Here is a 27,238-nt window from a genome sequence, read left to right as displayed (position 1 = left end):
ACCTTGAGAACGCCAGAGTAAATCAAAAAAGGAAGGAATTCTCTTCAGTGAAGGAACCAAAATAAGCGGCGTGTTCCGCTCCCCGAGGTCCGGGATCGCGTGTATCGACAATCAAAACATCAGAGGTGCTCAGCCTTTTCTTTGGGAAAACTCCAAACACACATTTGTGTTGTGAACAAGTCCGATCAGCTGATGACACGTGAATTATTAGTGAAGCCACACACTGAGACAGGGGCGGACCACACATGGACACTGATTCACATGTATTTTGGCAATAATCTGGCCTGTTATCATGATTATATTACGAATCATTTTCCCACTCACTTAAAAAGGCAGCAGGCCTAATCTCACTTTAAAGCGGTCGAAATTTTTAAGTTTTTTTCTTGACTTCCACAATCAGATTTTTTTTAGTGGGATTTTTCAGGGTTCGTGCTTGTTTTTACTGCTGAACTTCGTCGACGCTCCCGAACCTCCGAGGAAAACGGAAAATAGTCTGTTAGCAAATGACAAATAAACAGAATTCCAGGTCGGACTTCCCCGGCCAGTGCTGGACTGACAGGCTGTGAACAGGAATCATTTAATCCAACGCTCAGGAATGTGTGCAGTAAATTTCCATGAATTTCTCAGCATTTTCTGCTTTTATTTTTCAAAAACTTTTATTTTGTAGTATTTTCTAACTTCTGTAATTTGAGTTTCCTGACTGCTCCAGGTTCAAGTCTATCGGAACGCTGCACAGGGTCCCCCCCGTTTCCATCACGACCCGTTGTCGTTTCTGATTTCACTCATTTCAAACAAGCAGGAAGCAGATTTCAGACCCATCAACACATCAGTGCTTTAATGTGAGGCAGAAGAGCGGTCGCACCTCCCCGGGTGGGACGTCAACGACCTTTACTGCCCTCCAACTCCAAAGCGGTGACGTGAGCATCATCTGGACACAGGAAGTGATTTGTGTTGACCGTCGTGCGGTCGATTAAAGTGCACAATCCTCCTGAGAAGTCTCTGTGGTTTCCTCGCTCGGGTTATTAGAGGAAAAACTCGGGGGTGGGGGGTGGGATGGAGGTTACTTGAAGAGTTTGAACTTGCGCAGCAGCGGCTGAACAGAGTCTTTGGGGTACGGCTTCAGAGCCACGCAGGTGGGGATGTTCTCTGGCTGCTCGATCCAAAGCTTGTGGCCCACGCCCGCCTGGGTCAGGCTCTCTGACAGGCCCGAGAGGGCGGCCTCGTCTGGAGCCTTGATGAGACACAAACACAGGTAATTCAGGATTTAACTGGAAGGATTTGTTGGTAACTGACCTCTTAATGACCTCAGATATCCACTAACCCATCAGGAGAATATTTGAATCTAAAAAAAAAGGTCTAAAATCTGCGATTGGTTGCAGTTTTTATTGCATCTGTATGAAGAAATGCTGTTTAGAGGACTTCATGCCTTATTCCATTCACTATTGAGTCGGTTTAAGATTTCCCACCGCACCATCAAAAAGAGACAGCAGCTATGAACGAATAAAATACCTTTGTAGAATCGGTCATTCTTATTTTATCGTTCGGCACTGATTTGACACATTTCCTTGCACAAATTCAAGTCAAATCGAGGTCATTTGAAGTCGCGTCCCACTTTCATCTCGTCTGGCGTGCTAACAACCTCGTTAGCTAAACACTGAAGGGTGCTAACTGGAGTTAGCGGTTTATAAAATCAAACTGCATACATATTTTGCCGAATGTCAGAAAGCACTACGTCAGTGTGGGCATTGGCGTCGTTGCGCGTTTTTATAACGCACGTTTGATAAAAATTTAAAACAAAAATCCCTATCGTTTTAAATTGCCGGATATTTGACTGAAGTCCGGCGTGATGTGTCGCGCTTACCGCGAGCACGACTTTGTGCATGGAGTCCAGGTCCGCCAGGTACCGCTGCGTGTCCTCGTCTCCGTAGTGGAGGTGGATGGCGGCGGTAGCAGCGTGGCAGGCCTGGGTTATCACGGCTCCCAGCGGCCAGGACAGTTTATGAACCAGATCCGAACGAACTATCACATATTGGACCAGACGGCCAGGAGACCCGGCACCTGAGGCAGCCATTTTTACCCCGCACAGGAACGGGATTCGAGGTTTGTTTATGTTCCGGGTCAGCCGCTGCGCAGCTCATCATTATGACATCACTGCCCCCTGGAGGTTCTTTTTAAAGCTACATTACAGTAGCTCAGTTCGGGTAGCAGCGAGTAACTCGACATCATATACTTCACATTTCTTATATTTGTTCTCAAGTTAAGTTTAGTTTTTAGAAAAGGAAGGAAACAGATTTGTCTGTTTATGTGTGGGACGTTATTTCATTAAATGCTCTGTTCCAGAACATTGTCCCTACCTAGTTGATTATTTTTCTCACAACTTTGTACTTGTGCTCCTCGTATTTTAACGTCACTATCTGCATTTTCTACTCCATACATTACCAACTGAATACGTAAATAAATGAGTGGCTGCTTACTGTAGTTTTGACCATCAACAAGACCCAAAATGATGTAAGACACATCATAAAGACAAACAAGTTAGCGCAGGAGGCAGAAAAATCCGCCTCTCAACACAACCAGGACGTAAACATGATTTTTGCTTTTGAAATATTCTTCGCACATTAAACCGCACCTTTGTAAAGCTGACTCGTTTAAAAAAAAGAGACTATAATTCACTTCTTTGACTGTGCGTTTGTTTCTTGGCAGACGACATCAGCCTGTGTTGCAGCTCCAATTCCTCACCATCTGTCTTTTCAGCAGTTATTTTAATGTTGGCTCACTCTTGAGGCTCATATTCAAAGAAAAAAAAAAAGACAACAACTTTATTTATTAACTCCATGCGCAATTAACGTTTTATCCAAAATTACGGTGCCATGAAAAAAAAAAAAAAAAAAAAAGTCCCAAAAACTGCAATCAGCTTCAGTTTAAAAGTAAAACCGATGTGGCAGATTAAGCCTTTATTTAATGGTCTGACAGCAATTTGACATTTTTAAAGGCATTTAATTCTTGAAAAAGACTTTAGAAAAACTTTATTACTGCTAAGTCCCTCAAATACCCCCTGCAGTATCCAAGGACCTCATACTGAGTCGCAGCTCAGCACAATCCTGTTTTTATTCACTCAGCAAACAGAAAAACTTGATTCAATTTGCAAATCATTAACTGCGGTTAAATAATTAATCAGCTCCTTAATGAGTCTGTAGCTGCTCTGATAAACGCGTCTGGAGGAGTTCACGTTCTGACTCCATCATCCTCACATTTAAAGGAACGAGACAACTTTTAGGAACGACACCCGCCCGCCATCCTCCTCTCCTCTGACCTGCACCAGGGCCAGCTGGTGGCTAGTTAGCTTAGCACGATGAATGGTAGTGGTTGGGAAGCGTTAGCATACCTCTGTCCAAGCCAGTGAGAACTAATCCTCCCCGTCCCCTCTCACAAAGTCGGCCAAGAGTGGAAGCAGCAGTCCAGTCGTCAACAAGCGTTTGATTTTGTTGGCAGAGATACAATGAGGTGCTGCGTCAAATCCCTCCGCCCCGTCAGGAAAGTAGTCCCGGCTGCGTGTTTGATTCCAACTTGGCAAAAACTCATTTGAAATTGTCATTTCAAAGCAGATGTTGAATACAACCCTCTTTATACATACGCTGTAAAGAGGGAGCTACGCTAACACTTCCCATCCACTACCAGTGATCGTGCTGAGCTAACGGCGTAATTGCCTCTTACAAAGTATCGTCTCTTTGCAGCAAAGTGAAATGTGAATAAACTAAAAAAAAAATGCAAGCAAACCCCAGTAAATGTCACAATAATCCTTTATTAAGCATACACATTATAATATAAATATAAAATGCTATTTTTGTTTTTAAAATCGGTGAGACATCATTATATCTGTGTTGAGACAGACAACCATACAAACAGGTTTTAATATTCTACCAAAATCTGCTGAAACTTCTATGCAGCTGTAACAAACTTGCCATGATGGTGCCGTCCGTGGTCACGGAGCATGTCAGACGAGTGCCGCTGATCTAGGAGGCCCGCTGGTCTCAGATCAGCCCTGCTAGTCTAAGATGCTGTATGCAGAGAGAGCACAATAACCTACTGTAGATTTCTTGATATATATTTCTGAGTCCAACGATGGCAATTAGCAGCATGATAACGCACCACTCGGGCTTTGTTTTGTTTTTTCTAGTTCCGAGAAACTGCAACAGAAGTAAAGAACTGAAAGAAACATCGAACATACTGATGATTATTGCCACTGTACTACGAGAATAAACTCTGCCACAGTGAAACAATCAGAGAATCAAACAATCAACTGAGATCAGTGATGACGGGCAGGATGGGGTTCAGTCCCGGTTCACCTCCAAGAATCCTTTCCATCTTTATGAAAAGTGAGTCAATGACATCAGGTTCTCTGCCTCTCAGCTGATCCCTCAGGTGAGCCGGTCTCAGGCCAACCCGTCCCAGAACCCATCAATGACAATAAATAACAAATTATGTTGTTTTCTCTTTTTTGCTGTTTTTTTTTTCTTTTTTTGGTCCTTTTTTTCTTTTTTTCAAAGTTCGGTTGACATGCTGAATCTTTGTGTTTGCAGGTTTGTGGTCAATCAAAAGGAAAAGTACTGAGCGAACCACTCCTGGCGCTGGGCGTCGGGGGAGTCGATGGCCGAGTCCTTGGTTTCAGGAGGGCTTCAGCGGCAGCGGCGGGCGACAAAAACAAGAGAACACACAAAGAGGAGAAGTCAGGGGGGAAGCAAGACCTCGATTCAGCCTCTGAAATCTTTGTCTTCCTTCATTTTTTCCAACTCTGGTTTTGATTTTGAACTTAACAAATAAAGAAAATGTAGATTTGGTGCTTCAGCGGCTGGAGCTCCGTCTGTTCTACTGACCTGGACTGCAAACACGAATGATTTACGCCTGGACTCGGCTCTCACAGCAGGAATACCAACTATGAATTGGTTAAATGGTAAACGTCAACGGTGTTATTCACACTGCTGTCCACGAGGGGGCAGTAAACCATTGCTAGGAGCCTGTGAGCCTCCACACACGCCTCACTTCTCTACTGAATGTTTGCAGTTGAAGAAGTGAGTAAAAACAGGTGAGTGCTTATTTTTCACTTCAGTATCTTCATTTGAACTTTTTAGATTTTAAAAATGCATTTTAGCATCTCAGACTTTCTTCATGGTGCATCAAAGACAGTTTGAGGAGATCTGCTTTTTACTTTCACGCAGGAGAAAAGAAAGCACTGAGTAAAAGAGGATGTTGCATATCTGTGTGTCGCTGGTGAAAAGTCTCGTTCTCTGGATTTGCTGTATTCTTTTTGTTGACTCTTCAGTTGTTTGTTAACCGTGTGTGTGTGTGTGTGTGTGTGTGTGTGTGTCTGGCTGCTGCTGATTTATTTGATGAACACCTTCGCCCCTCTTATGAGTGTGTATGAATGCAGCCAGTGGCCTCAAAGTACCAACACACTGCCACGTTGGAGGTTGTGGTCTTGCGCGGGATTTGAAACTTCCAGTGAAAGTTTGTGACATCAGGATGCATGAACACTGAGATCCAGAATTCTACCGCACGACAATCCAGTTTTACAGTGAGAACTTCACCCTCAACGACGGTTTTAGTGGTTGAACACGTCTCAAGCTTCAAGATTAAAGCTGACTTAAAGCTTTGTTTTAATAAGAAAGTTCGCAGCTGCGCAGCAAGAAATCGAAGGCACATCTGTGCTCGTCTGCGTCTTTTGTGCTCCAGGAGCGCGTCAGTCAACGGTGATGGGCGGCGGCGGCGGCGGCGAGACCAGCGTCTCCATTAGAGATAGACCTGATGTGTGTTTATCTGAACAAACGTTGTTAATTGGCGACTTGTTCAAGAGGATCCCTGAACCTCTGGGTAGCATTTACATCTTTTTGTTGTCGATGCTCGAGGGAGCCCGTATTTCCCGAACCGAGTCCTCCTCCGCTTCAACTGTAAACCCTTAAAGTCCATGGACGTTTGAATTGTGACGGAAAATTTGCGTAGCAGATGGTCTCACCCAACGCCTCTCCATCTACTCTGGAACGTTTTCTGATGGGCCGACCATCGAGACATCATTTTGGGTCTCTAATGTGCAGATTTGACTCACAAACCAGAAAGAAAGGCAACAGAAGAGAGAAGGAGAATGTGATGGAGAACAGACGGAGAGCGTAGCAACAGGTGATGGATTCAAGGTCACACGAGGGGTGAAAACATTTCCCTCGTATGTGATGTCACCCTCCTCGTACTGATAGCGGAGTGAAATTCACGTAAGAAAACCTCCGTAACGACGCACAAACATTTAACAGAACTACAACATCCAGGAGCCGCTGCAGCTCCACATGCATTCCGCCTCTCGGGGTCTAAAATGGCGGCCGTCACTCAAAGTTCATGAAGACAAAATACAAAATGCAGTTGAAATGAACTGAAATGAAGAATTCAAATGAAACGAGACTCAACAAACAAAGCGGTTCGTGTCAGGAAGTGTGGAGACGTCCACGGTTTCACACGCTGACCAAACCGCCGGCACAGGCCGCCGCAGTTAAAGGGACAGTTCACCTAAAAATAAGAAATCAGTCCTGAACTGAACGCAGCGTTTTTCAGCCTGCCGAGGCTTCAGGACGCTTCAGACCAGCAGTGTGCAGGCATTTTATGGTTTTATTCCTGTTATTTTTTTATTTGAAACTTGGTCTCCGTTCACTTCAATTGTTGAGGAAGTGACTGCAACGCTGTCCTCCCGTGAAACTCCAGCTGTCTTTTGCGGACTAAAAAACTTCACCTGTTCCTCCAGCAGCATGACGGCGACGAGCTAACGAGGGACTTTCCTCGTTAGGGTGAAGGTCTGCAGGTCAAGTCTCTATGAACGGTTTTATCCGTTTCTGAACGGCAGCTACTTTGGTTGAGCTGATGGCCCTGATGTTCAGCCTGATTTACTCTTGAATAATTATTATTTCAATGCATTCTTCCGCCGCTTTACTGTCTCGTCCTCAAACGCCATTGCTTTAAAGACTTGAATACGACTCAAATATCTTAAATCATAAAATCAGTTACGTCTGAGTAAGAAATGTGAATCAACAGCAACACCAGCAGCACAGGGACGAACCAAGAGTCTGAAACATTTCAAAGCATTTCTGACCTCATACTGTCAGTGCTTGCCCTCGTGTGTGTGCGTGTGTGTGTGTGTGTGTGTGTGTGTGTGTGTGTGAGTGTGTGTGTTTTGCTGGAACTGATCTATGTATTTTATTGCAGCCAGTGTGAGTCCAATAATAACATCTCCAACAGCAGCAGAGCATGCAGCACGACGGTTAAAACCATGCTCACACTCTCTCTCTCTCTCTCTCTCTCTCTCTCTCACACACACACACACACACACACACACACACACACACACACACACGTGCTTGAATCCTAAAACTGACTCTTATAACACATTTCATGCAAATATATTAATCTATCATCACGTCTCTCCGCCGCCACAGCGAGCACTTGTAGCCATGAGCAGGAAGAAAAGAAAAAACTGTAGTCAAGAGAGCACACACGCACGCGCGCGCACACACACACACACACACACACACACACACACACACACACACACACACACACACACACACACACAGGAGTCCATGATAGCAAAAGACAATATCTACTTCATCATAACGACACAGCACAGCTGAACTCATTTGAATCGAGGAAAAAAAGTTTGTGCGACATGCAGATGAAGATGAGAATGAAGAACCGCATGTGTGTGTTGTACAGCTGAGTCCTGAACACATACATGACGTAGCATGCGCACCGCTAACATGTTCAGACACAAACGCAGTCGAGGAAAATCAAATCATGCTCATTTGCATCCCAAAGCCATTCTTGAAAGCTTCGCTGGTGTGTTTGAATATTCATCTCCGTCGCTTCCGTGACGTCGGACGAGCACAACCCCGTTCCTTCCCTGTGTGTAAATATCACAACCTGACATCATCATCGTCATCATCTTCATCATCACCAGCCTTAGTCACATGCTTGCTTCCCCTTAGCAACCGTTACTAGGCACAGAGAGTGCTTCCTGTTACACAGATGTGGATTAATACTTCAATCAACGGGAAATATTTTCTTCTAATTTTTCCAACTTGGAATCCGTTCATGCACTTCTCGTCCTCAGTGAACCGTAGAGGAACTGCACCATGTGTTCTCCGTGGATGGTTGAATGGTGATGACGACGACGACGTTTTAAACGGCGAATGTCACCGACTGAACCGGCGATGCCAGCAGCAGAAATGCTAGCCAGCTAGAAATCTTTTTTTTTTTCTTTTTGGCCCGAGAGGGAATTCCTTCGGATTCGGCTCAAACGTCGGCGTGGCCTCGCGAGAGAATCGCAGCGCCGTGAGGAGATGCATCTTACATGGTCGTTGGTTGAACCTTCTGCAGCTCGCGACAGTTATGGTTTCATGCCCCTTACGGTCAACGGCAGAGCGAGACTTGGCGGGACAGGATGTGACTGTAAAACCTGGACTTGTTCCAGGGTTTCCTCTCCAGGAGAGAAACGCCTGAGTGTTCTGGTAGATTTTTTTCCGAGGCTTTTGTGAGAGAACACGCTGCCTAACTCGGACTTTGAGTCAAAGAAGTGTTTTCTGGTCTTGAATCTGAGCTCTGTGATTGGATGATCCATGCATGGATTGACCGGCTGCTGCCCTTTGGGGCTGAAAAGGTCTCACCTCATGAATTTCTTGGGTTCGGTGGGAGGGGTCGGCGGGGGAAGAGGTTTGTTGGAGTTGAGCTCAAGGTGGTGGAGGGGGGAGTTGGGGATGGGCTCTAGGCGGCTGGGCTGGGCTGGGGGCGGCGGTGGCGGTGGGGGCTGCCCACTTCCTGTACCTGCCACGCCCATACCTGCTGCCTCCAGAGCCCTGAGATTAGGAGAGCTGCTGAATCTGCTCGCTGCTGTTTTCTCATTCTTTCTCTTTTGCTACATAGAAAAACAAAGGAGGGGCACGGGGGTCAAAAATAGGAGAAAAAAGAAAAGTTTAAAACAAAAAATAAGAATAAAAGATAAGGCGGAATGGAAGAGAGGAGAAAAAAAGGGGGAAATGGAGAAACTGGGAGAGCTCTGAAGGTTGTAAGAGTCCGGCCGGTGAGTGACAGAAAGAGAGCAGCGAGCTAACGTGATCAATCTGACGTCACTCTGAGCAGCATGGAGGTTCAGATGAGAAGAGATGTGTCGAAGCAGGAAACATCTCACACTAATAAATGGCTTGGAAAGCAAAGGAAAGCTGGAGAAACAGTCAGGAAGAACAACTGGACAGAGCGGGAGAATCACTCGACAGCTGACATGGTGAACATTGGTCACATACACAGGTACGCCATGAGGCAAGGATGAGAAGATGGGAGGCTACAGGACCACCGTGATGTCAGAGGTGGGTGTGACCATGCGTGAGGCACACTGGGAATGAATCATGGTGTTATTCAGGTGTGCTGGGAGCTTTGAAGGCCCTGAAGAAGCTTCTCCTTCCTGTGATGAGCAACTGCTCTCCTGCTGTACCTGAATGTCTCTGAGCAGGTGAGCAGAGATTTGGCTTCATCCCTCCGGAGACTTGTTAAATATTTTGCTACACGGATTTGAGTGAAGGGATGGTTTGTATCTTTAATGGGAAATCAAACAGAAGCGATCTAAAAGCGTTTTTATTTAAAAGGAAAATTAGCAAAGCTGTAATCACAAAGATGTTTTAAGTTTGCAATTTATGCAAATCCAAAAGTTTTGGTTGCTGTTTTGATACCAAATGTTGGGGTTGAAAGGAACAAACCAACTTTTCAGAGAAATATGTTCATTATCCATCGACCCGGAGCCACACAAGAGGACAGAGACCCTTCCCTCCTCTGTGGTGTGGTAGGGAGCTGAGACCGCCGCTAGTTAGCTTAGCACAACCAATGGCAATGGATGGGAAGTGCTAGCATGACTCCATCAGGCGTCATCAAACACACATTTCTCCAGAGCATCTTGGTCATCATCTCCACCTGCATTCATCGAACTAGTTTCATATAAAAGATTTCAAAAGTACGGGACCTTATAATTTCACAATCAGGTGTATGGCTGGAACTACTGTCCTGACTGGGGGCCCTGATTTGACGCAGCGCCTGAAAACCTTCCCAACAAAACCGAGCGTTTGTTGACGAGTACAACAGCGACTGCAGCTTTTAATCGTGGCTGGAGGAGAAGATGAGGTGAACCAGCTCTGGACAAACCACGATCCTGAACCTGATCGAATTGAGGACGGAGGGAGGCTAACACTTCCCACCCAGCGCCATTCATTCTGCTAAGCTAACTGGCAGTGGCCTAGTCTCTGTGGGTCTCAGCTTTGATTTGATCTGGGGGAAAGTTTGGTGTTAACACATTTTGATCACCGATGTATTTGACTTGCAGTCACTCATAAAGAACTGCAACTGCATTCTGATTGATCACACAGCAAAGATACAGATCCAACTCAGCCGGGCTGCTTTATATGAACGCTAAGCATGTTGTTGAACTTTGAGTCTATCTAATCGGGTTTAGTCCATTTGGTAGAGGAATACGGAGGATTTGAAAGCAGGTTTTCAGGGCTTTAAAGCTTATAAACTTCAATTTCTGCAAGTCACTCACAATAAAGCAGCAGCGGCCTTTGCTACTGAGACGAACTGTCATCATTCCAGTGAGCCATCGAAGCCGATGGGCTGCACTTTGATTAGAAACCAACAGGACTGGACAGAGGCTGATTCTACGAGGCAGATAGATCTGAAAATGCTCTTTACAACGTCTCGTTCTGTTCCACTGATGGAGCTGAAGTGACTGAGACTGACATGGAGGTCCAATCACTAGTTTTGCATCGTTTGATCTCCATCTAATTAAGATCGTGCTATTAAAACCACGTTTCCTTCCAACTATGTTGTTTCCAGTCGTCTGTCACTGTCCTTCCTCTCACAGAGATGGATAAACTTGTTCAAATTGATTTCTTCCACCATCCTTTCATCATCAGCTCTTCACTAAAAGATTGCCGCTCTATTTTTGTCATGAATCAACTTTCTTCTGGTTAGCTGAGCCATGAAATGATGCTGCGCTCAACCTTGGAGACTAAATAACAGAGGCTGCTGGCGTGACCGTCTCCCCGCCGGCCCGATGGGTTAACAGCTATTGATTGTTCACCGATGGTTGTGAAATGAGATGGAGCTGATATCATCTTTGCTAGGCAGTCCACAGAGCCTGAGTGCCCCGTGTGTGGCGTGCTGCAGGACGTTGGGGCCTACCTTGATGAGCGGGTTGATGACTCCTACGTTGGGACTGGCGTTGAACACTTTGTTGAAGTTGGTCTCTCTGTTGACTAACTCCAGCTGGTAGAACTTCTTATCGTCCTAGAGGGAACAAAGATGCGTCAGCTGACAGGCAGCCGGGCTGGAAAAGACTTCGGAGGCTGTGACACGACTGAATATCACACATTTGACTTGACGGCCGTTTCAGAATCTCGCTGACGGAGGAGCTTCACACCATCACGGACAGAGACACACGAGCTCATTCATGAAACGTTCTCGGTAACTGTCAATCACCCGGGCTTGCAACGACTGTAAGGTTCACACCAGAACCGCACCAAACAACCTCGGTGTGAACCGAGCGCGCGCGGTAGGTGTGAAAACGCCCTGGGAGAGCTCAGTGAGATCACCACAGGACACGTCAGCTCATTGATGAAATCAGTGATTATCATCGTCGTCAAGCTGACGGCTCCCTCCCATCGCCACTCTGGCCAACTGGTTTCATTTCCCACCGCGTCCACCTGGTCTTTACGTGCTTGTTTAGATCCGGAGGTGTGAATATTGCAATAAACTTTATCTTTTTCGGGGCCACACAAACTCTCCGTCTGAAGCTCTGTAGGTTGTACCTTCTCATCCTGGCAAAAGTAAAACACGTGAGAGTGAAAGATCAGAGGCGAGTACGAACCACCAGCTTCTTCACCAGAGACTCCCGCTCAGACACCATGTCCTTCAGCTCGGCGATCATCTGCAGATCCTCAGGACGACTCTCCCTGTTCCTGAACTTCTCCTCGCTTCCTTCCAGCCTGAATGAATGACGGGAGACATGTGAGCTTTGATGTGGTTCTGCAGAATCCTGGAGAACCAGAACCACGTAAACGGCGGCTCCACTTCGTCGACAGTCACGTCACAGGACATTTGAACACACTACACTTCAATTACACAAGTAAGGAGCTGCTTTCAAACACATCTGGGATTAAAAAAATGCATGAATGAGAATCCAAAACATCTCTTCATGAGCAAATCAAAGTTTCCGTAAAGCAACTGGCCAGTCGTGAGACGGGCTGTCACTCAGATTCAAGGTGGCCAACAGAGACGTATCTTGTAGATTAAGTCCCGCCCACACAACGGAGTTGCACTGCAAGGAGAACTTGGGGTTTGAGGAAAGAGGTTTTGGATTCTCCATGCGTCTGTGCAGCCTGTGTTGGTAGAGAGTTTTGCTGTTCGAGGAACTCCGCGTCAAAGGTTGCTTGGTATTTAGCCTGCCAGCTCACTCCCTTCTGATTTCACTGACAGGTGAATTTTTCTGGTTTCATTCTTTTGGTTGTGAATGGACTGTTTAACATTTTACATAAAAATAAAGCAGAGAAGACAGCTGAGGAGAGACTTGCTAAGGACGGCGGCTGATCAAAGCTGCCCAATTTTTTCTGAAGTGACAATTATACAACATCAAACAAGCATCATTAGAACGTGTGTGTGTGTGTGTGTGTGTGTGTGTGTGTGTGTGCGTGAGTGAATGAACTGCTGCGTGTGTGTCAGGCTACAAAGATTCATGAGCTTTCCTTTCTCATTAGCTTTTGATCAATAGCACACTCATTGTCCTGCTGGCTTCCTTTTCCTGCCCTCCCTCCTCATAATGGAAAACATTTAATAGGCTACATGTTCTAAAATAACACGGTTCCTCTGCGGGGTTCTCCACTGCTTCTGTGAGTTATGAGAGCTTTCACAACCTTATGGATTTTTTTGGTCATTTTCAGACCTGTAAAACTTTTGATTCATTTTGCATCCTGCTGAGACGTTTCCCCCCCGACGCAACACCAACGTCGATGAGCAGAACGGAATTAACCGCGTGAAATATTCCTCCAAACAACCGAGTGCGCCATGACACCGCAGGCTGGAAGTGAGCGCAGGCAACACAAAGTTTAGAAAATGACAGCATTTGTGAGAAATTGGTAACACTTTATTTTAATAAATAATAATAAGCATTAATCAATAGGTAATACATTGTTATAAGATGCTTATTATGCATTAATAAGACGATATAATGAAATCATAAACAAGGATTGGGGTCAGCACTTAACTGGTTAACGAAAAATATGGTGAATCCTTTTTCAAAATGGGACTTTTATATTCCACAAATCAACTAAATATCTTGTATCTGGTTTGGCTGTCAAATATAAAGTTTCAGATCGAACACGTTAACGAGCTTTTGTAAAATTCCTCAACATCTTTTTACATACTGGTCCTTCACTGGTCCGTATATGCAGGACTATCTGTGTCGTCTGGCTGTGCCTAGGCTACATTAGCATCTCTTTGCAGCTCTGCTTGGGTCTCCACCAGCTCCTTCCTGCTCCCGTCCCGTCAATAATTTGTTGTGACTGTCCTGACTTTTCCCTCCCTGACACCAGCAGAGACGTTCTCGGTAGAACACCAGGTACCTGCAGCCAACGCGTCGTCTCACTTCGGCCTTGAATCTGTCACGCTGACAGCAGGAAGTTGAATCCGCTCCAGGATCACTTGTTGAGTTAACTCAGCCAAGACAAATAATATTTTCTCCAGCAGACTACACTCGTTCCCACCGAGGCCGGGGGAGAGTTCACGACCAGATACAACAGGTTTACTTCTGCTTGGCGAGAGCGGTACGTGGGCCGGGTTAGTCCATCAGGTTTACAAATCTGCTGTAACAGGAGCTGCTGGAACTAAGTCAGATGTCCTCTGGTCAAATGCACGCCAGGACCAATTCTTTTACACCCCAATGCTGCGGCATCAGCAACCGTTCAGTGAGCAGGAAGACCCTCCGTCACACCCCGATGGCTGTCAGTGACACAGGAGGGCCTGCAGTCCACTGTCACCCAGTTACATCTCTGTTCATGTCTCAGGACACAGACAAAAAATAATGGTTTCAAATGCACCTTCAGTTGTCAGAAAACTGCTTCTTCTTCTTCTTTTTTCCCCAAACTTTATCTCATCTACTCACTGATAAAAGTTACAGTGCTGGGCTACATGTCAGGAGGAGAGCTGCAGTAAGGCGGTGCGTATTCATCACGGGTGACAAATACGGTGACTTGGACTACAAATGTGTTAAAATCCCACAGAAAATGTGTCACAGCTTGTGTTTCCTCCTCTACAAACAGCCTGTGTCTTGACATTTTCTCTCATTACTAACGTGGCTGTTCGTGCCAACACGAGTAAACTCTGTTTGTGTGCTCTCAAGCCCTCTGTTACTACCTTCCATCCCACTATCAACCTGCACCGTCGGCTGCGGCTGCGGCTGCGGCTGCGGCTGCTGACAGGAGCCTCACTCGGTGGGGTGTAGGACGGGATTAGCGTCTCCACGTAGCCGAGTAGCAGAACAAACCCTGAAAACGATAAAGCCTTTAACTTCTAGTTCCCACGTTCTCACCGTCAGTGGAGGCCAGAACGTCGCATTCTAGTGAACAAGATACCTCTAGAACACCAGGAGCGCGAGGGTGAACTGAGGAGATTCTGGTGGTCAAAGGTCAAGTTTGCTGTCACATCTCAGGAACATCTTGAGGGAATCAAGTTTGTCACAAGCATCAGCGAGGACCAGGGGATCATGGAGACAACTGGAAGCTTGGTTAGCGTGCCTGGTCAGGTACTTGTTTATGTGCGTTGTGTGTTACTGGAACATCCGGATTCGGATTGTCGTCAAACCCCAAACAAGGAGGATGACAACATTCCAAGAGCTGGGAAGTTATTCAAGAAAACAGGTGAAACATAAGAGGAGAAGACCAGAAGGAAATAAGTTCTGACTTAAAATTGAAATAAAAGAGCTGATACTTCATGTTAATAGCACTGGTAGTTTGTAGTAATACTGCAAAGTCGCAGTACTTCATCCTTCTGAGATCCTCTCAAACAACTAGAGAGACATTTTCAACCCTCAAGTCCAACTCTTTAATTTCACCTTTGGACAAAGGAATGAAATGCAGCTGCATTAGGGGAGCGTTTCAGCCTCGCCGTACGGCGTCTGAACATCGTCGCTATGGTTACTAGTCGTTAATTATGCATTGTGTGCTAGTGTAGAATTGTAGTTGTGATGGTCCAGGTACCTCCATAAAAACATTAAGATGCATCTGCAGGCTAAACGAAATCCCAATAAAAGGAAACTGTTACTGATGCGAGCTGGAGAGCTTCTCTCTTTGGAACAGCGACCCAAACACAAACCAACTGCAACTGTGAGAGAGAAACATTCCACTACACATGTGGCTCAATGGGTGGAGGCCGTTCAAGGTGAGGGACCGGGATGGAGGGGCAGGGGCGGGGTCATGCTGCTGTCACCGCCGCTTCTAATTAGGTGGGAAGGGACATGACAGGTGGTTCGGATGGAGTTCCAGTTAATTAGACGGGAGACAGTGGATCGTCCCTGTGAGAAGCCCCAGAAATGCCTCTTCAGTTGGCAAAGTGAAGGAAGTGAAAACTGCTGACGGCCGCAAATAAACGTGTCCCAGAAAAGCGGTCAAAGTAGCAGTTTTTCTGAAGTCTGACCACGTCCTGACTGTACTGCATCCCGCTACTCTGTATGTACTGCGAGGGTACTTTCACAGTTGGCCTCTCCGGGTCGAGCGCCACGCACTTAGAAACAATCCGGATTAGACGGTGATGGCCGGACCTGACCGGCTGGGCGTGGAGACAAAGGTGGGCTTGAAGCACGGCGCTTGTGAGGCACTCGAGGAGCCGGCGTCAACTCGACATTTGTGAAGAGGCTCATCTGAAGCACTTCAGCTCTCGGTTTGAAGCTCAGGCCAGTGTTTGTTACACTGAAGCCCTTGATCACAAATTACTTTGCTATTTTTAATTAGCCTTATGAAAATGTCTAAAACAACACACATCACAAAAGACTATTCTATGGTAGCGGCTTCGGCTGCTTTCATTTACTCAACGCCATTTGTCTTAAGGAGTACTTTTATTCTTACTTTTGACGACTGACAGTATTTATCTACTTTTATGTGCAGAACACCAACTGATCGATTGATATCGGAAGCTTTCCTTCCCAAATATCACTATCACATTCAGGTCACATGACATTGAGGCTCTGGACAAAAAACAAACAAACATCAATGTTGCAGTTTATGAAAAAGCAATTAATCCTGCACTCCATTAATCACAGGATACAGGAGGCAGTTAAAGCTCAATCAAACTAAAATGGTGAAGAGAATGAACGTTAAACATGCTAAACATTAGCTTGTCGTGGAGCCGTTTGCCTGTCCAGACACGGCTGCTGTTGCTGGAGCTGCGTCTTAAATAGCGCTCATCTTATAGATGCAGTAAAAATCCTTCTCCACTATCAGGCCAGCTGACCACAAGGCCACAAGGCCCTGTTTAACTCTCTTATTATCATATTAACACTCTGCTTACACGTGGCAGCTCTTTAGTAGCTTTATTAATGACCTCTATAGAGCTCATTTAACTGGTGGACAGCTTGTGTGCAGCTGTAATCCATCTGTGGTCCAACAGGTGGCGCTTCGCTCTCAGCTGAGTGGGTCTGAAAGGAGGTCAGCTCTCTGCCCGTTTCCAGACTCACACGCCACAGCATGTGCTGCACTGTTTTCCCATGTGACTTTGCTTTCTCCCTGCTTCTGTTTGTCCCTCTTTGACAATCTCTTACTCCGTAACTCTTCCTTAAGGTTCAGCTTAGCCCATTTCCCTGGCGCCTTGGCATCATCCTCTGCCTACCAGCGGAAAGTAGAGTTGCAGCCTCCAGATCTTCTTCATCCCTGAATTATTTGTTCACCCTACATCACTTTCGGTATCTGCCACTCCACATGTTTCCACTGCCTGTCATCGGCAGGCCATAAATAAAACACACTTTCCACTTCATGTGCAGTGATGAGAGACACGCGTGCTCCACTAATTACAGTCCAGGAGCACTGCTTGTGAGGTACACACAGTGCGTGTCTTTGATGTGTTTCTTTGATCTCCACCTGTGCAGGTTCTAAAATTTGCTATGTTCTTCTGCCCGTGACACCTCTACACACACTTTTACACTTATTTACATTCATCTGCAGATGCAAGACTGCTTCTACTACAGTTAACGGCGAAAAAAATTCCTCCGCGTCAGCGTCACAGACCTGACTGAGGCAGGAGCGCCGGGGTGTAACGGAGGAGGTAGAACATGAGAACCCAGCGTTTCTCCACCCAGAGGAACATCTGAGCCGAGGCAACACTGATGAAGAACATTTCTAAAAACCAAAAACAAAGTAAAAAAAGTTTTGGTTTTTTGGCGGGTGGTCAGAAAGTCAGCAGCCACAATCTGACCTGCTGCACCCTGACACTTGGTTTCTGTTACAGTTGGATGCTTTGTGCGTCACATTTTGCGTCGTGCTTGTCCACTTGAAGCGCCGTTACACACAAAATATGTTGGGTTTCCCCTTCAAACTCGTTTCATGTCTGGTTTTCAAAATCCCGCTGATATTTATGGTAAACCGCAGCAGCACAACTCAGGGAGACCGAGATTTCACGCAGAGTTTTTATTGTTCATGTGACGTGGCAACGTGGTCGTGTGCGTCACTGCTGCTAAGATGACGACGGTAACATTTGATTAAGTTGTAATTGTGCCTCCAAAACCAACACGGAGCATCGCTCATCTTGTGTTTTAGTCAAAGACTCACAGCATAAAGGCAGTTTGCGCCCCATGCATGCTTATCATGCAGCAGCTCTGTAGAATGCCGGCGTTTGTCTGTCTTTTTGTTTGAAATCGTTGATTTGATGTGAGAAATCACATCTTTTATCCGTGTCTCGTTCTGGGAGAGGAAAGGCGTCGCAGGTACAGGAGGAGAGAGCGTTCGCCTCAGACGCCAGCACGCCTCTCAGGTTGCTGCTGTTCATTGCGAACCAGTTTCGTCACGCGCAGTCCTGATTCCTGCGGCTGTTTATAACATTTGACGCAAGCGATACGATTAGCTGAGAGGAAAATAACCCGTCACGCGCACACCCATTCATACTGCACCTGATGCATGTGATCACCGTCGCCATGGACACGCCTGATCCAACCCAAGTACAACGTCTGTATCTAGAAGTGCCATCTTTTTTTTTTTGAAGATCTTTTATTGATTTTTGCAAATGCTGAGTTTTAAATTGGTACCTCGTGTCTTATAGAGGATGAGTATTAAAAAAGACAGAAGAAAGAAGAAGAAGAGAAGGAGAAAGCATGAAGTGAATGTAGAATGGACGTGAACTTCTTCAGTGTCAGCTGAGGTGAGCTCAGGCTTCTTCTGGGCTGTTGTTTTCCTTCTCTAATGACTTGCGGTGGGAACAGTTTTATATGCAAATGACTAATTAAGGGAGTGTCTCCTTCCATTCACGGCTAAAGATGGAAGTGGAAATCAGGGTTATGCATGACGAGCATACAATTTCACGATGATTTAGATTTATAAGAGATGAGAATGCTGACGCATTAGGAGTGTGGATTCCTGACACGAGCCAGACGGGACCTGCTGTCCCCGGCAGACAAACGCGTAGAAATAACCGTCATGTTTGGTCCAGATTTGGTCGCGTCGCCTCCTTGAAGTTACGTAGGGGAGTTTGTTATTTACGAGACAACGCACAAACCCAACACAAGCTACAGGCACAGTGCGCTCCACAGCGTCACTGCGCCCGCAGTTAGAATGGCACATAATACACAGAGTTTGACCCTGCAAAGAGAAACGTCTGCTGGTGCGGCAGTTAGAGGTTAGTTGACCCTGACGTGTGGAATATCAGCATGGAGCACCGCAGGGGTAGCAGCAGCCTCTTAGCTCAACTGTAGCATGTGAGCTTGCTTTTGCTAGCACAGTGTCCACGGTCGATCTGAGATCTGCAGCACAAGTTCACTTTTTCAGAATTCATGAGGCAAACACTGGGCTGAAATTCAACTGGAGCAGGCGCTGCTGGGAGATCCTGTTGATTCCCAGGGTAATAATAGAACCTCCGGTGTGTTTGAGGAAGTTAGGAACAGATACACGTGGAGACGAGGTGTTAAAGTGGCAATAATTCAATTATTGCCTAATTGTCCTTTTTGCACTGTGACGTCCTTTAGTCATTTGGGTCTAATTGAATTCTCCTTTGTGGTTATTCCTGCTGAGGTTAAACACTAAATGTGTGACACTGCAGTGATTCAGCTGAAATGCAGAGCTAAAGAAACAAGCAGAGTGAGGGTTTTTTTCGGGGCCTGGACTCTTGAACTGATTTGGGTTTGGACGAGAACAAAGCTGCTGAAGTGCACAGGACGTCATAGATCAGATGAAAGAATGCATATTTGTGTTTCTGTCCTGAATCTCCTCAGTTTTATACATCTAGCAGAAAAATAATCTGTCATCCTCCCCAGAGACGACTTGACGGTTGCTTTCAGCTTCCACTTGGCTTCTGACAAGCGATTACATTATCTGGGACAAATACAGTGACCTTGACGATATGGTTCATGAGCTAAGAATTTAAATGAATCTTTTATGTCAGGTGGTTGCAAAGCTATTTTGAAGACAACACAACGCCACACACACAATACAGGGTTCTATTTAAAGTGTGTACATACAATATCTGGAGGGCGGAGATCTTGTCTTTGAGCACTTCCTGGGCTTTGTTGAAGTCTGACAGCATGTTCTGCGTCTCTCTGCTGTGGACGGCGCTCATCTCAGCGATCTCCCTCTCGTGTCTCTTCAACAGCTCCTGCTCATGAGCCCTGAAGAGACAGAAGATGAATGCTAAGTCATAGGAGGGAGGAAGGAGACCGACGCTGGTCTCTGTGATACGTGTGTAGGTATCTGAACCAGCTAGTGCTTCATAATTCACACTCCACATCAATAGGGGGCAGCATAGGACCAGAAAGTCAGGGTGTCGGTCCCTTCAATACACAAGTGATGCTAACGTCCTTAGCATGAGCTGATTTCCACACAGAGCCACCCAGGAGTGAAACCTACAACCTGGAAGTCTGTTCAAGCTTCGCCCCCCTCGTCTCCAAGTCAAAGGGGTTCTAGTTGAATGCATCAAATAAGGTCTGTGGTTCATACTAGCATAAGATATGAAACATTTTGTTCAAGGACATAAAATCCATCAGTGAAAAAACTCCCCACTTGTGGTTGCTGACAGATGGCTAACAAGACTCGAAACATCAGCAGCTGAATCCGTGGTGTCGTCTGTCATTAAAGCAGAGTTCATCTGAGAAGATCATCTTCACACAAACATCCAAGGACCATCAATGTTGACTGGCCACAGAGCTGCTCTTCTGCGATAATCCGGTAGGCTTTTGGTTGAAAAAAACATGGAGATGCTAACTTCTGCGTCGGCCTGCAAAAATACGTCTTCCCTGAGGCGAGAGATTGAAAGAACAAGACTGTGGAAACCAACTGCTTTGAGCTGCGGCTCCGTCACGCCACAGTGACTCACCGGTCCCTCCTGAGCTGCTATTACAAGATGAAAATTGTTCTGTTGCTTTCAAATGATCTCTGAGAACTGCAGGTCTGCTGCAACTTCTAAATCAAAGCCTGTAGACGTATGCTAACACTTCTCACTCACTACACTACCATTCATTGTGCTGGGCTAACTAGCCTGAGTCTGGGCTTGTTGATGCAGCACAGAGGAGGGATCTTTCCTCTCGTCTGGGCCTGGGGAGGATGGACGACGAGCACAGAATCTTGCCAGACTCATCTCAAAGTGAACCGACTCTTCTCTCTCTTAAAACGAGGGAAAGGTGAGCAGCCATGATGTAAGAGCCCAAACACACTTATTTTTACCTCCAACGTTACATCACATGTTGAACAAAGACCTGTCTTCTCCTGGGTATGAAGGCTCTGGCTCTACATCCCGGCAACATCCGAGCTTCAGAAGCAGTCTTCGGCGGCTCAGGAGTGACACAGATTTATTCATTCATTTATTAAAATAGAGTACTTTCCCCTTTAAGACTTAATCAGGACCTGCAGACTCTCCGTCTCTGTCCGTCTCTCTCTCAGCAGAAGCGAACATAATGAATTGTTCCGTGGAGGAAATGTTGGCGAGATTAGAAGGGAGAGCGATGCACTCAATTAATTCCAAAAATATAATTGCATGCAAACATTCGATGAATGTAATTATGACAGAATTATAAGGCTGCATGGAAATCGCAGAGGAGCATAAACGTAAACATAAATGCGGTGTGAATTAGTGACACACAACATATAAAAGTGTGATTTTAAACACACTCAACTCCCAAAGGTTTAGATGTGGGAGGAAGGGAAATGGAAGGAGGAGGAGGAGGAGGAGGATGGAAATGTGGTAATAAAGGACGATAATAATAAAAAGAGGTGGAGAAAATGTTGATGAAAGGGATGAGAGGGTGGAGAGGAAACATGGATGTCTGTCTGCTTCTCACTCTGACTGGGCCAACTCTCCCCGAGGGGTGCACATCTCTCTCTCTCTCTCTCTCTCTCTCTCTCTCTCTCTCTCTCTGCTTCCTTTTTATTTATTTATCAGCCTATTTTTATCCCTGTGACCAGGATTCAGACGGGGAGTTACGTAACAGACAGCGAGATGTGCTGTGCTTGGGTCTGTCGGAGGAGAGAGGGGCTACGTGAAGATGAACCTGCATCCAGGGGAGGTGATGAGGGACCAGCGCAGCCTCATTGATCCTGGCTTCAGAGCCTAATGACTCACGTTATCATACAGCAGTTTAAGAATTCATGCCATGCTGCAGGGAACAACATGATTATAGATTCCATTTTGCCGTTACCCGACATAACCTGCAAATCAATGGCCTCCTGACACTGGAGGAGACACATATGTGTTGAGAGATTCGGCTTTTTTGGAGCTCTGCGTTCTCCCTCTTTTATCTCGGTGTATTTTCATCAGGACTGGAGCTGGGTTGCAGAAACTATCGTCATCCGAATACATCAGTGAAATTCAGAAACTGATGACAGGAGAGAAGAGTGTGTGTTTTGGACGGGGAGTAGCTGCCGACGCTGCTCTGAAGCATCAGAGCTACTGCGCTGTTAAGGTTCTGGCTCTTGCTTCTTCGTACTCTTTACTGCTCCTGCACCTCAAGTACTCTCTGCTTTGTTTCCGGGTGTACTGTGAAATATCAATACGACTCTCGTCCCTTAAGTACTCAGCCAGGAGAAACAACAACTCTCACCAAAGTTCAAAAGCAACACCTCTTAAATCCACCAGTTACAGGACCAGCGGGTTTTTGTCAGCGTTTTCTTGCTAATAGCACAGATAAAGTACTTATGGAGCAGCAGTTGCACGTGTCGCTAAATACTGCAAACACTCTGGCGGGACTTCATACTCTGATAATTGTGTAAACACATCCTAAAATCGTGCTACTCAAGGTGTCGCTTCCTTATCCAGAGTGTCGTCTTAATCAGGTTGAACAACCAAATCCTGCCACCATGTGAACGAAGCCAGCGTCACATCTGGCGTCGCCTTCCTCCTACCAGCAGAGGGAAGTATTAGCAGCTGGTTTGGCTCCAGCACGTCTGGGAGTGTTGAGGTAAAAGTACTCACCCATCGCTGCAGGGAGCCATGTCCTACCCCAGCACTGCTAACAGGGAGGGGGCTGATAAATATGACACTGGAATATCATGGAGCAGTGGGATAATGTTAAAGGCATGCTGGGAAAAGGGCTCATGCTATGCTAGCAGAAACACAGAGATTCCTAGTTCGATGACATAAAACATAATCAAAGGAAATAGTGGTTCATTTCTGCCACAGGATCCCGCCTCTGTCAGTGAACCCCGACAAAGACCAAGAGTTTCACCCTGAAACAGAAGGTTTATGGACAAACTGCAGCTCTAAAACTACAAATGATTGTTCCACAGACGAGTGTTGATGGGAGTGCTTCAGAGATGTTGGTTGGGCACATTTACCTGGCGTTCTCCTCCCTGCTTGCAGCTAATTGCCTTCTGGCTTCAACTGTGTACTTCATGCACAGCCATGACAGTAGAATTGATCTCCTCCTCTGAGTCCGGGAAGCAAAAAGCATATTTTCCAAAAGGCTAAAACTATGTTTTTAATTCAAGTTACGCCTCATTTCCTGGCTCATAAAACTCATTATCGAGCACTCATTGCCAAAACTGGAGGAAAAGAATCTCTCAAAAAAAACACAAAGAGCTTGAGAACAATATCGCAAACGACATGAATATTCAGAGGGTTTGCTGCCAGGTTGCAGCGTATAAAGACTGACGTCACGCAAGATGATCACGCCAAGTCCAAATGTTTGACCATGAATATTTGAGACGGACATCAAACCAGACACAGGCAAAGTCAGAGAAACAGATCTTCTATCAGACACCGATTACAAAGATGTCAGTTTGTTAGCTTCCAGCTTTAAAAAGCCATGACAAGATGTCCCGTCTCTAAGAGACATGAATGACACCATCGAACGCGCCATTCAAAATCAATCTCTGCTGGCAAATATCAAATCAATAGAAGCCCGGTATCATCTAGTCTGGCTCAAACGATTCTGTGAAGCAGCTTTGACACAGACTTCAACGTTAATCACGGACGCGCACCATCATCTGCGCTTCATTGTTGCTAGGTGATGCTACTGAGCATCACTTAAAATTGAATCAAGCCTCCAAGGACGCGTGGAAATCTCTTAACTGCCAGTGAATGCGAGCTCAAGCGGAGGTTTGTAATATTCAGTATGGCTCCCATCTGAACGCTGACCTGATCTGCTGGTTGGCTTCGCTGCGGATCTTCAGCACCTCCTTGCCCTTCAGCTCCAGCTCCTTGGTCAGAGTGCTGATGTTCTCGTTGAGCGTGTGGATTTGGTGATCCAGCTGAGCGATGTGGCTCTTCCTCCTGGAAACCTCCTCCTGCAGCTCAGAGATCCGGCCCAACAGCTCACGCTCCTGGGGGGCAGTCAGGGGGAGAAAGTGTTATTTTCATGTTTGAAGAACCTGGATGTCCTGCGGTGTTCGGAAGACCAAAACCGGCTCATCTTCGACCCACTTCAGCCACAAACCAGCGCAGGGTTACACTTCGTACTGAATGACGTGAACGTGAGATTCATTATAAACTGTAGGCCTCTTTCACCATGAATGTGCTGCGTAACTGCAGGAGTTACAAAAGCACACTTGCAATTCTTAAAAACTAAAACCTTCAAGTTTTAGAACTTAACACCAAACAAGAGGGGGAAAACGAGGGCAAATTTTACTTCCGCCTTTAGTCTTTCTGCCACGTCTCACTCGTGGGACATTGCTGAGGTGCATCACTGGTGAAATGTTCCTGTCCTTTAGCCACATTAACAGCTTCGTCACAATATCGTCATTTTTGGTGCAAAGATGGGGTTGGTGATGGAACATTGGTGGGGTGTAAATGTAGTTAGAATTGTTGTGAATGCGTAATTTAGCAACTAGCAAGGTAGCTAGCTAGCTCGCTAGTTGCGTTTTCTCCCATTACCAGCAGGGGGAGACAGAAGGTACACAACATAGCTTTGAGAGCCACTTTAGAAAGTTCTTAAAAATGATGTGTTTTGACAAACCTGAGCAATGAAAGGCCAGTGGCACTACTTCTAGCAACTATGGAACTTGTTTTTTAAACTAAAAATAAAGTGATGCGAAGGTGGCGGCTGCTGCGAGGCATTCAAGGACAGGGAGGAAGTAGATCTGTGTTGAAGAGCTGGTGTGAATCAGTCACTCAGCTCATGAATTATCACAGTCCTTCAGTGGCTCCACGTAAACAACCATCCACATTACTCATGACCACCTGGGGAGGTTCTTTTCTTCGGAGTACCGCAGACGCTGGCTTATTCCAGCCTTTAATGGGGAGAGCGAGAACATGAGCGAGTGGTTCTCTGAGCTGGGTGGGAGTGAATGATGCGTGGGCTCAAACAAGGAGACAACATGCCGTATCTTTCCGGCACAATGAGTCAATTACCGCAACATCTCTTACATTAGTGACTCACAGCTTCGAAAACTTCATGGAACGTTCTGACTTATCGGAAGCTTCAACGTTTTCATTGTCAGACGCTTGAGTGCTGCTGCTCTGGCCTGAGGAGGAGAATCTCTTCCTGTTTACACCCAAACACCAAAAATCCAACAATGAACTGATCCTACAACCGAGGATGTTCAAGTGCAGCGGCGGCTTCACTCCTGGGTGACTCGTTCCTGCACTCCCCACATGCTGCGGCTTATCTTGGGTCACACGCACATAAACAGGCCTATAAATAAACATGAGCAAGTCATTTTAGTACCCAGTAAATAAAATATTTGTCCTTGTTTGAGAAGCTTTTTTCCGAGTGTCGTTGACTCAGCTGTTTTTCAAAATTACCTGGAAAAAAAAAAAAAAAAGACGCCTTTTTAAAGCTTCATTTCTTATCTTGAGTAAAGAGAACGGAAGGAACACTTCATCAGCCTGTGTTTTTATGGGACTGGTGGAGAATAAATAGTTTATCGGCAATGAGAAAAAAATTTCCCCTCACACTGGATTACAAATGTAAACGTCAAAGCAGAGAAGGCAGAGAGACAGACTCAGGACTGATGGGAATCCCGAGGGAAGCGGGCGTCTTCGTTATTTCTCGCTTCTTCTGCTGACTCTTATTGGATTAATGTCACGATAAGTGAAGACAAGTAAAAGGCCAGTTCCAGCGCACCTGCAAACACAACTCTGTCACAGTTGGACTGCAATGATTTTCAGTTTTGGCCTTTCCAGGTTTTATAATCACAGACTTCAGTTCTTTTCCCATTGGGACTTTTGGGCTCAGCGAGTGACTGAGGGGTTTTTAAGGCCTCGGCGCTGAGCAGTGCGAGGGCGCTCGGTGGTCACTGGAGCTCTGAGCCGGTGCTGATCCATGAAAGATCTTCTACTGCTCCTTCAAGAGCCAAAATGTTGCTGATTTTGATTGTTGAATGGTGATACAAAAAAGCCTTTTTCTTTAGGGAACGGACAGAAACGCTGCCCATGCACACGGAGCGCTTAGCCTGTGAGCTTGTTTGTTTTCTGCCAGCACACCATTTATGGTTTCCCTGTAATTAAAAAAATCAGACACTCCCAGGCACCTGAGTCAAGTACTGGAATGAGAATGAGTGGAAACGAGAAGGAAACGCTAACCAGAATCATGTTTGTCATCATCTCAGTCATTCTGACCCCTGACCCCTCGGATCCCCAGAAACCCCAAACTCACTTCCTTGAGGCAACTGCAGCGCTGAGGGTGAAAGTCAATGGGAGGAAGGTTTGTTGGTGCAATCAAGTCACAGTCAGACAGAACCAGAGATGCACAGCGAGAACAGAGAGTAAAAGTCAGTGGGGACGTCACACCCCGACTCAGCCGGGAGACTCAGCCGGCTAATGTCCTCACCTGATGAATATTTGAAAGCCTTATTTATTTTTAAAGAGGTGGAATTCACAATGGAAAGAGGATGACGGGCGAGATGATGATTTCAGCTGAGACGTTTGGAGTGGCGGCGGAATACAAACACAGACTCCACCTGGAGAACAGAGACGGATCCGAGTGTGAAATTCAGGAAAATAATAAGATGGTTACCCCAAAGCACCTCTGATCCTCTGATCTAACCGTGAATGTGCCGATCAGCCCGGTGGATCCGCTGTAATACGATCAGATTATCCCCCCAAATCACAAATTTGAATCCAGGCAAATTTTCTCCATCTTCTTGATTCTTCTAGTCTGTTTGCTTTTATTTCTACTTTTGTTCTGATGTAGCCGGGAGCTGCGTGAACTCCTGGAACGAAATGAGCAAATCAATCATAACGGAATCACGCATCCAGTCACCTTTTAATGAGGTCCAGGGAACCCTAACAGACACACAGAGTTAAGGTGCCGAGGGAGACGCAGGGTGACAACAGGCCCTGACACCAGCTTAGGACTTTTAGACGTACAAACACAGAATTATTGGCTCAAATATTTACAGGATCAATTTCAATTAAGAGTTTTGCAAATTAGTGAGTCATTACCGGACAATAACGCGATGACATCTCGTTTCATTAGTGAAGTGGCTTCCTGCGGGGAGTCTTAGATGACATCTTTGGCTCTCATCACTCTCAGTTTGGCAAACGAGACCCG

The 27,238-nt window shown here is 46.0% G+C and overlaps 2 protein-coding genes across 3 annotated transcripts in view; both read right to left on the bottom strand.

Annotated features, from left to right (window-relative positions):
- Positions 1–63: 63 nt before the first annotated feature.
- On the bottom strand, positions 64–2,111 carry ptrhd1 (peptidyl-tRNA hydrolase domain containing 1). Its single transcript, XM_086189487.1, has 2 exons — positions 1,862–2,111; positions 64–1,231 (listed from the first exon to the last, which is right to left on the bottom strand). Exons 1-2 carry the CDS (start codon positions 2,069–2,071, stop codon positions 1,061–1,063), a joined length of 381 nt encoding a protein of 126 aa, XP_086045613.1. The 5' UTR covers positions 2,072–2,111; the 3' UTR covers positions 64–1,060.
- A 1,672-nt stretch (positions 2,112–3,783) lies between these two features.
- The window catches only part of fam184ab (family with sequence similarity 184 member Ab), a 118,293-nt gene continuing 94,838 nt past the window's right edge, over positions 3,784–27,238 (bottom strand). The window contains exons 17-22 of one of the 2 annotated variants that reach the window (XM_086188839.1): positions 23,884–24,068; positions 19,778–19,924; positions 11,939–12,056; positions 11,254–11,358; positions 8,697–8,944; positions 3,784–4,674 (exon numbers count right to left, since the gene is read on the bottom strand). In XM_086188839.1, the coding sequence (XP_086044965.1) occupies positions 4,593–4,674; positions 8,697–8,944; positions 11,254–11,358; positions 11,939–12,056; positions 19,778–19,924; positions 23,884–24,068 (885 nt within the window). In that variant the 3' untranslated portion in view covers positions 3,784–4,592. The remainder of the gene's footprint in view (positions 4,675–8,696; positions 8,945–11,253; positions 11,359–11,938; positions 12,057–19,777; positions 19,925–23,883; positions 24,069–27,238) is intronic. The other variant, XM_086188840.1, reaches the window with a different exon arrangement.

This window comes from Aulostomus chinensis, chromosome 20 (genome assembly GCF_037954235.1).
Source record: "Aulostomus chinensis isolate RoL2024-O1b breed Wild chromosome 20, RoL_Achi_v1.0, whole genome shotgun sequence".
Lineage (NCBI taxonomy): Eukaryota > Metazoa > Chordata > Actinopteri > Syngnathiformes > Aulostomidae > Aulostomus > Aulostomus chinensis.
Note: the sequence above shows the minus strand (reverse complement) of the source record. Positions and strands in the feature narration are given on the sequence as shown.

Coding starts and splice junctions, on each gene's coding strand:
- ptrhd1 (XM_086189487.1), bottom strand. CDS start 2,071: ATGGCTGCCTCAGGTGCCGGGTCTCCTGGCCGTCTGGTCCAATATGTG. Junction 1,232..1,861: donor TGCACAAAGTCGTGCTCGCG/GTAAGCGCGACA, acceptor TGTCTCATCAAG/GCTCCAGACGAGGCCGCCCT.